General features: G+C 46.9%; 1 protein-coding gene across 1 annotated transcript; it reads left to right on the top strand.

Moving 5' to 3' along the window:
• Positions 1–4,702: 4,702 nt before the first annotated feature.
• SPMIP1 (sperm microtubule inner protein 1) lies at positions 4,703–5,528 on the top strand. The gene has a single exon (XM_069227555.1). It carries the CDS (start codon positions 5,031–5,033, stop codon positions 5,526–5,528), a length of 498 nt encoding a protein of 165 aa, XP_069083656.1. The 5' UTR covers positions 4,703–5,030.
• The last annotated feature ends 2,732 nt before the right edge of the window (positions 5,529–8,260 follow it).

Genomic DNA, 8,260 nt, shown 5'->3' with positions numbered 1-8,260 from the left:
CAGAAAGTTGTCACCACAACCTCTTCTGGCCTGGGAAAAGAAAAGAGCAGCTCTTTATGAAATCACTTTCAATAGACTCAGACAAATATCACTCTCCCCCATAAGAATAACCAGGAAACATGTGAATCCTCAGTGATAGAAGGCTAAACACCAAAACACGAGAAACAATACAAACCTCTGATTGGCTACCATGCTGAAAAATCACATTCAGATTGCTTCAGGCACTCACAAAGTTATCAGCCATTTTGGGATGATGGGGGTGACCTACACTTCCTGTCTATATCTTTGTATTACATTGTACTGTCATTGGATTTACCCCTGACATGGCGTTGAATGTCTTTACTCTGAGCAGTGCACTATTCTGGAACCCAATGTTAGTTGTTTTCTCCAGTGTTATTGGGCACTCTGGTTGTTATGGTTAGTCTTTTGTGCTCAAGCAAGCTGTTCCATGGATTCACTCCACTTTATTTGTGGTAGATTAAATTAATAGGAATTAGGTGTTACTATGGAGGGAGGGGAATTTTGTGTTTTCCTGCAGATGTTTGGTGGGATTCATAGATGAGCTGCAGGAGGTTTGGTTTGATTAGGTTGCAGGAGTGTCGCTGTAAAAAAAGGAGAAATAAGTTGTTGGCAATTTCCAGAAATACATTAATAGAGATTAAGGCAAACGGGCAACTGATTTAGAGGAGGTTGTGCGCAGACAACAAAAGCATGAAGAGGATGGAAAGGAAGGAGGGAGTCACTTGAAAAGCAAATGAAGAGGTGACAGTCGGAAATTTTAAGCAAAGATCAGATTTTCATGACGGACTTTCGGAATACAGAAGACGCTTTTGGAGACAGCATGCAATGTGAGGATGCAAGACTCCAAATAGAAGCAACATTATTTGCATGTAAAGATAGTGCTATATTCTGTAATTTTGATAGGCACTAGAACCGGGCGAGCACTCTTGTCAGGTGCTAAGGTACCGAGTGAGAAGGAGCGACAGGAACCGATGTTCACTAGTTTTCTTTCTTTCGGTGCTTCAAGAGACATGAAGAAGCGTATGTTCACACTATCCCGTGCGTGTTAGGTTCTGTGACGTGCTGATACACTTTACCTTGCTTTTATAAGGCAGCTACACCCTGAACGTTTTGATGCTCTTATGCTCAAAATAATGTATTCTTACTGAGCTGATATGCCCGTAAAGGTAAATCTAGTCACTTCTGCACCTACGTTCATAGGCATACCATCTAACTATACCCTCACCCCTTCAGTCACAGTCCAATTACCTTAGTACTTTAGTTACCATGGTGCCCTTCGCAGGTACGAGGTATGAGACTTTACTTCTGTGTTTCTACATACCTCTGCACATTTTGCAAGGGGAGTACATGCTTAACTAATCCAACGACAGCTGCTTCATTTGTTTTTTAGAAGCTCCTATCATAGCTGTCCTTATAACTCAGTTTCAACAGAGCCCGATGCCGGGATGTGTCTGATATCTTCCAGAGCAATCAAGCCCATCAGTTCCCTCACCCTACTTCCAGTAGCAGCTGCTGCCAGGAAGGGGTGGGGGATAGTGCGTGGAGCAGGGGGTATGGGGGGGCAATAAAAAAATGAATAAATAAACTTACCTGTCGCCTCCATGTTCTGCTGCTCCAGCTGCCTCGGTTCTTCTTATCTTCTTCCTCCTTCGCCACCCAATCCCAATGCTTCTCTCATGCTGTTACTAGCATGAGAGAAGCACCAGGATTGGCCTGAGCAGGCAGAAATGCCGCTCAGGGAGGGCGTGAGACACTGGAGGTGTTTTCCTCCTTCTATGTGTGCTGTAGAATGCAGCACACATAGAAGAAAAAATGGGGAGAAATACAAATATTTACGCCATTCCTGGGATGGCGTAGGCTTTTGAAGCATTCCCAGGTTTACAAAAACCTTGTAAATCAAGTTTACAAAACAATGTAAATCTGGAAATGCGTCAAAATCCATGGATGCTGTGTGGGAACACCCACACAACAAGCCGGATGGGGAGTTCTAAGTGCGCATGTCACTTTGGTTGGCCTCAGCTGGCCTTCAGGCCACTCTAACATGCGCACTTAGAAGCGCACCACCACTCCTCCTCCACCTGCTGGAGGATGCTGGCTCCGCCCTAAGAAAGCGGAAAAATTAAATGATAGTAAAATACTCTTATTAGTGCTTTTTTCTTTTTTTTAGCAGCAGGGGGACACTCCTCCACCATAGTAGGGGGGGTGCCCCTGCCTACTTCAACTGCTGTGGAAGAGTTCTCCTCTCCTAACTCTCTCTGGGTCTTCTTTCTGCTAAAGAGTGGCATGGGGGAACCACCACCTCCAGGAGGAGCTACCACCCAGTACATTGAGATATCTTCCATTATCTCACGTTTCCCTGGGTGTGGGACAGCCTGATTGCTGCCACATTCTTCCCTGAGTGGGAGAGAGTAGGAAGGCTACTGTTATTCCATCTAGAGTGGGAAGAACACATAACTCTTTTATACAGTTGGGCAAGCCACTGAAGGCTCGAGCCTGAGGCTGGCTGTGGCTCAGGTCGAGGTCCTGTTGGAACCTCAAACCAATAGTGCCAAGCTTTCATGTGGCTTCTGCCTGCTAACTTCCCTCAACTGAGAATGAGGCTTTAGGGCCCACGCCGGCATACTTTTGTACAGGGGAATCATGTTCACTCTTGGCATCAGCTCATCATCCTGTCATTCTGGACAAATCACTTAGGCCCATATTTATACAATTGTATTTTGTATGGTTGAGCCGAATTTGCGTAAAAAAAACGACTCAAGTTCGGCGCTAAAAAAGTATAAATATAGGCCTTAATCTCCCAGTGGCTACAAAAATGAATGTGACCTTGTGTATTGTTACTGGCGCTCAGGTGAAGCGCTTCAATACCTCTGCGTCTAGTTTGCGCTATATAAAAATTGCACTAAGTGATAAAACAAAGCGGTAACATAAAAAAGGAAGGGCAAATCGGTACTCATTTAGTGGCTGCATAGCACAAAGTGACTCCAGAAAACCTGGATAAATTGCGGCTTCTTGTTTTAAATTGTGTGATCTTAGGCAAGTATTTTATTTCACCAAAACACTTTTTTCTTCATTATTTCATATGAAAGCACTTTCAAAGATGTGAGTGCAGAATAGCAATTGTACAAAAACCTATTGTGCTTAATTTAGGAGACAAAGATGTTGCTCTATTATAATCTGGGCCACGAACAGCGTTTACACAAAAAACTGTGAACATTAATTCACTAATAGTATATGTTTAAAACCCATCACTTTTAAAAAGTATTTCTCAGTGCAGTGTTATAATGTGAGATGTTAATGCCAAAGCTTGCACATGTTAAATACATTTTTTTAATGTTGAAGAGACTTTATCATATTTTGCGTGATGTTTGCTGTACGAGTGACATACCAAACATTTTCAGGGCTCGGCTCATCCACAGGCTTTAACATCCGACCTGGACCCTGGGCTCGGCTCTCCCTGTTAATTTGCTGGCTCGCTACGTCTATCATTTACTCTCTGTTTGCAAGAGTCCCATTATTGCGCCTATCCCCAGTCTGAGCAGGCCCATGGCAAATGGATTGAGAGTTAGGGCCATATCTACAAGGCCCCATGGCGCAGGGTGGCACAGCAAGTGCCTTTCTGAGCCTCCTTGCTACACTGGAAAGGGCAGAAATTCACAGTATCTACAAGATACGGCGCATTTCTGTCCTCTTACCCCTGTGCAGGCACAGAAATTGCCGCAATGGGCCAGCACAGGCACCCTTGCACCATGGTGAAAGGATGCCTGCGTTTTGCGGATGATTGTTTTGTGTGGAAAGGGACACCTTCCTGCACAAAAACAATCAATGAAGGTGTTTTCCTCCTATGTGCGCGAGAGGAAAAAATGGGGAGAAATAAAGATATTTACACCACTCCTCGGAAACCTTGTAAATCTGGGAATGCATCAAAATCCATGGATGTTGCTGGGAACACCCACTCAACACCCAAGGAAACACCTCCCTGGCGCAAAGTAAGACAACGCAGTGACTTGCGCTGCGTTGCCTTACGCCATATTTACAAGGCCATGAAAAGCCAAGCAGAGCGGCTTTGCGTGGCCTTGTATATGTGGTTCGGCAGCCTGCGCTGGCTGCTTGTAAATATGGGTCTTAGAAGAGTGTTTACTGCCTTGCCTTGGCAGTGCATTCAATCAGTCCTCTCAGTGCTCAAGTCAACGCGCCTAGACGGGATTCAGCTCACACCGTTAGGTAAAAAGCGCATACTTGGTTGCTTGTATGTATCTGTAGAAACAGGCAGTACAGAGCGGTTACGTCACAACCTAGTGATAGCTGTATAACAAAAAACAAACCAGATACAGTATGTTAATTACAGTCTGCGGTGTGAAGAAGATACCAGCGTTATCTGTAGCAGCTGCGGCTCGGCCCATGTCCTGCTCAGCCTCGGAGCATGTAGCTGTCTCCGTCTGGAACCGGAGCCTGTCGGAGCGGCCAGCCCCACCCGTCCCCTTGTTGAAGTGAAGCGTGCCAGCTCTTCTTCGCAGATGCTCCGCGGCTTCAGGTCAGTGCACTGTACTGTATCATCCTACTCACTGGCGCGAGGGAGGAGGTCTGAGTGATCTTATGTGCTCACCATGGTAACCAGCTTGACATAGGCATCAACAATAGGCTTTACAGGGCTGAAGGCCCAGCTGCTGCTGCGGGCAGAAAGCAGGGGAGCCTGGAAGCCGGGGTGTCCCTGTTCAGCAAAGGAGCCATCATCCGACCCCATTACTTCATGCCATTGCCACCTAGACAGGGGGAGCTCAAATCAGACCCCACCAAAGAGAGGAGGCAGTCTTGCTAGCCAACACAGCGTTCCACAGGTCCTGTGGCGGCGTCTCTGGCAATTTGACTCCAGTCAGAAGGTCCCCTCGGTACAAGACTGTTTTGGGTCTTCCAGCTGGCCCTTGACGGGGCACGGCGTCCGGAGGTCATTACTTGGGCCCTAGGTTAGCCTCAATAAGCAGAGAAGTGGGGAGGAATCATATTTCACAGACATGGCACGACAGTTTAACATGACCTCCCAGACTCAAAACGCCATGAAGGAGATGTACATGAAGGAGATGCGGGTCCGCCTCAGGTGGCACCAGGAGAACATCAAGAAAGCCAAAGCCATGGCCCAGCCAAGAGCAAAAGCCAAGGAGAGGTTAAAGTTGCCGAGCATACACCTCGCCCCACCAGCTGACGCGCCGGAGACCAAGGTGGAGAAGAAGGTATGTGAGGGTCCTCCTGTCACGAGAAAGGTGGAAGAAAAGGTGGTGGCGGCCCTGGGTGCAGAGATGAAGCCACCCACCCCTCGCACAAAGGAGCTTCTGTACCATGGCACCACCAAGCAGGAGGAAGGCAGGTATCTCTACCTGAAGGCCAGGAGCAAGATCATACCGGAGGAGAAGTACATCTACCCTGTCACAACCAACTTTGAATATGGCTGGCAGATCGGTAAGGACAACTGGTTCATTGCCACAGAGGGGCATAGCTACCTTTATTATATTTAGGAAGTGTAGTGGCCCCGGGGCAGAAGAGTGTACCACTGTGCTCTAAATATGGCCGGCATTCACTACCCAACCGAGGGGTCAGGGGCTGTGAAGGGCAATTTCCTTGAAGGCATTATCTTTGCTGGCCGATTCTTACATGTACCAAACTGATTCCACAAGGCTAGCGTTTCCTAAACTACTGGTGCTCGGCTATGCATTTTTCATTGAAAGCCTGCGTTAGCAATTTATGCTTTCTGCTGGATAGGGACTAGCTTATTGCAAACAATTTTCATGAAAGGCCAATGTATTCAGAAGCTAATAGGAAAGAAACAACTTAAGCAATACTATTTACTTTGGACCAGCCCCTCTGCAGTTTCATTGGCACTGGATTATTGGAAATTCTCTTTATTTTTGCTAAAAGACGTTTCTGACTCCCTGTGTCGATTATTTCTTTGATGACACAGCATGAAAACAAGACGTGCCCCAGTGAATTTCACAGATTAAAAGGAAAGACTAATTCCCTACATTAAAAAAGCACTTCTTGTAGCTTTAGTGAGCCCACAGACCAGGTTTTTTAGGATTATAATTGGCCGCCGCAGCCTCAGTACAGTGCGCTGCTTGTACGGTTCCACTGCACTAAAGCAGATGTCGACAGTTAAGTACTGGTGGTGTGTGCATCACGCACTGGAGGTATCTGTGTAATGTTTTTCCTCTTTTGTATCCCAGTTCAAACTCCATAAAGGGGCTCATGCCTCCTCAGCCATGCAAGGGATTCCCACTTCTTGGGGCACATTCTCCAACCTAATGGACCTCTAAATTTGTGAAACAGCCGAAGTAAATTTTATGGTGCCCTGCAATTAAGTTTTCAGGGGACAACCGTAGATGTGACTATCAGCGTTTTGACCCGAACATTATGCTTCAAATCTTTTTATTTATCTTGTTTAGTCAGTAACACATACTCTCATCTACATCCGTGGGCCAGTGAGGAACATAGAAGGGAGGATCAAATGGGGAAGAGCCGCTCAAGAAAGGAAGCAGTTAACACCTCCAGTGGGAGGGGGGATAGGGTAACTTGAGGGAAGGTCCAACAGAAGGGCTGATCTTCGCCATGCAAGTGATCTTTTAGTTCATTGTACAATAGTACTAGACAGAGCATAGCCAGGTGTCCAGGTTACACTAGTCTCTCTCACTCGCAGGAATCTTGTTTAGGTTCTTGTTGCATTAGACGAAGAACACGGAGGTATATCGGACAGTCAATAATCGAAAGTCCTGTGACAGAAATTGGAGATGTGAACCCCATATTTTATCAATCTGCGGCAGCTTGTTATCAAGTGAGGCAGTGAGCTTTTCCAAACCAATGGTGTCCAATGGCAGGATAGTCAGATCAGGCGGGCAGTCGGTTCCCCACTTGGAGGTGATGGCCTCCTTGGCTGCATTTAGGGCAATGGTGATAACCGTCTGCTCGTGCGAGCGCAGCCGGTAGGTCAGACCATTTGGGAGCTCTAGTAGGCTATAGCTGGGGAGGTTGGGGACTTCCTTGTCAAAAATCTCATCAATGTCTTTCAGTACCTCCTCCCAGTATTGTTTGAGTTTGGGGCAGCACCATAAGAGGTGTGTCAGGATTCCTGTATGCCTGCAGTTGTGGCAGCAGTCATCTTTGCTTTCACACCTCCATTTCGCTATCCTCACTGGGATGTAGTACCAGTAGTGAAATATTTTGAGCATTGCCTCTCTGCCCGCCGCGCTAAAGGAGGAGATACATGCTCTGTGTAGAATGTCAGTCCATTCTTTGGGGGTGAACAACCGTTTCAGCTTGGCTTACCATCTTCGCCGTGTGGGGGACTTGGAGGTGTCCAACACTTTATTCAAGAAGCCATACAGGCCTGAGCGCAAGCCTTTGTCCCCAGTCCTTGTGATGAGCCATTTTATAGGTTGTTAGGAGTCTATGGACAGTGTGCCGAATACGTGGTTGGTGACCCTATGTTTAATGGAGGTCTAGAGCTATGATTGCTGGGCAGAAATCCCGCAGTTGGTTTGCAGCAGTGGGAAATCCATGAGCCCTATGTGGTCAAAGAGGTCTCCAATTCTTTTAAATTTTGCCTCTTACCAGGCGTTCTATGCATTACCTGTCTGTGCTAGGGGAAAGTGGCATTGCCAATAATGGGAGTGAGGGGAGAGATGGAAAGGCCTCTGGTGAGCATTATCCTGTCCCATGACTCCATCATGGCCGGGTTAACTGGTGACATGTAGCCCCTCGGGGTCTGTGCTTCTTGGGGAGCAAGGGACTTTTCCAAACATGGATCCCAGCAACACCTTGATCAATGAAACACCAATGTTTTTCTGAGAGCTGTCTGTGCCACGCCACCATATAGGGTAATTCAACAAGCTAATAGTAGGTGAGGTATGGTATTCCCAGGCCTCCCTGTGCTATTTGAGATAAGCAAGTTTAGGGATCCATGTGCAGCTTCCTGCCTCCCTAGATGTAGGACTCCAATATTTGCTGTAGTTTGCTCAGTAAGAGGGGGGGTGTAGAGGGAGGGTCTGCATGACATATAATATCTTGGGTAAGATAGTCATCTTCATTACAGCAGTTCTGCCCAACCATGAAGGCCCACCTCTCCTCCAGGTCTGTAGCTCCTGATGGGCCATATCAAGGAGCTTGGCGTAGTTACCCTACACTGTTTCCACCAATGACATATAGATTTTAAGCCCCAAGTATGGCACCTATTGGTTCAACCACTGCAGAGGGAACT

Source organism: Pleurodeles waltl, chromosome 4_1 (genome assembly GCF_031143425.1).
Source record: "Pleurodeles waltl isolate 20211129_DDA chromosome 4_1, aPleWal1.hap1.20221129, whole genome shotgun sequence".
Taxonomy (NCBI): domain Eukaryota; kingdom Metazoa; phylum Chordata; class Amphibia; order Caudata; family Salamandridae; genus Pleurodeles; species Pleurodeles waltl.
This window is presented reverse-complemented; position numbering and strand designations above follow the sequence as displayed.

Bases quoted from the DNA above. Each gene is read 5' to 3' on its own strand.
- SPMIP1 (XM_069227555.1), top strand. From the start codon at position 5,031: ATGGCACGACAGTTTAACATGACCTCCCAGACTCAAAACGCCATGAAG.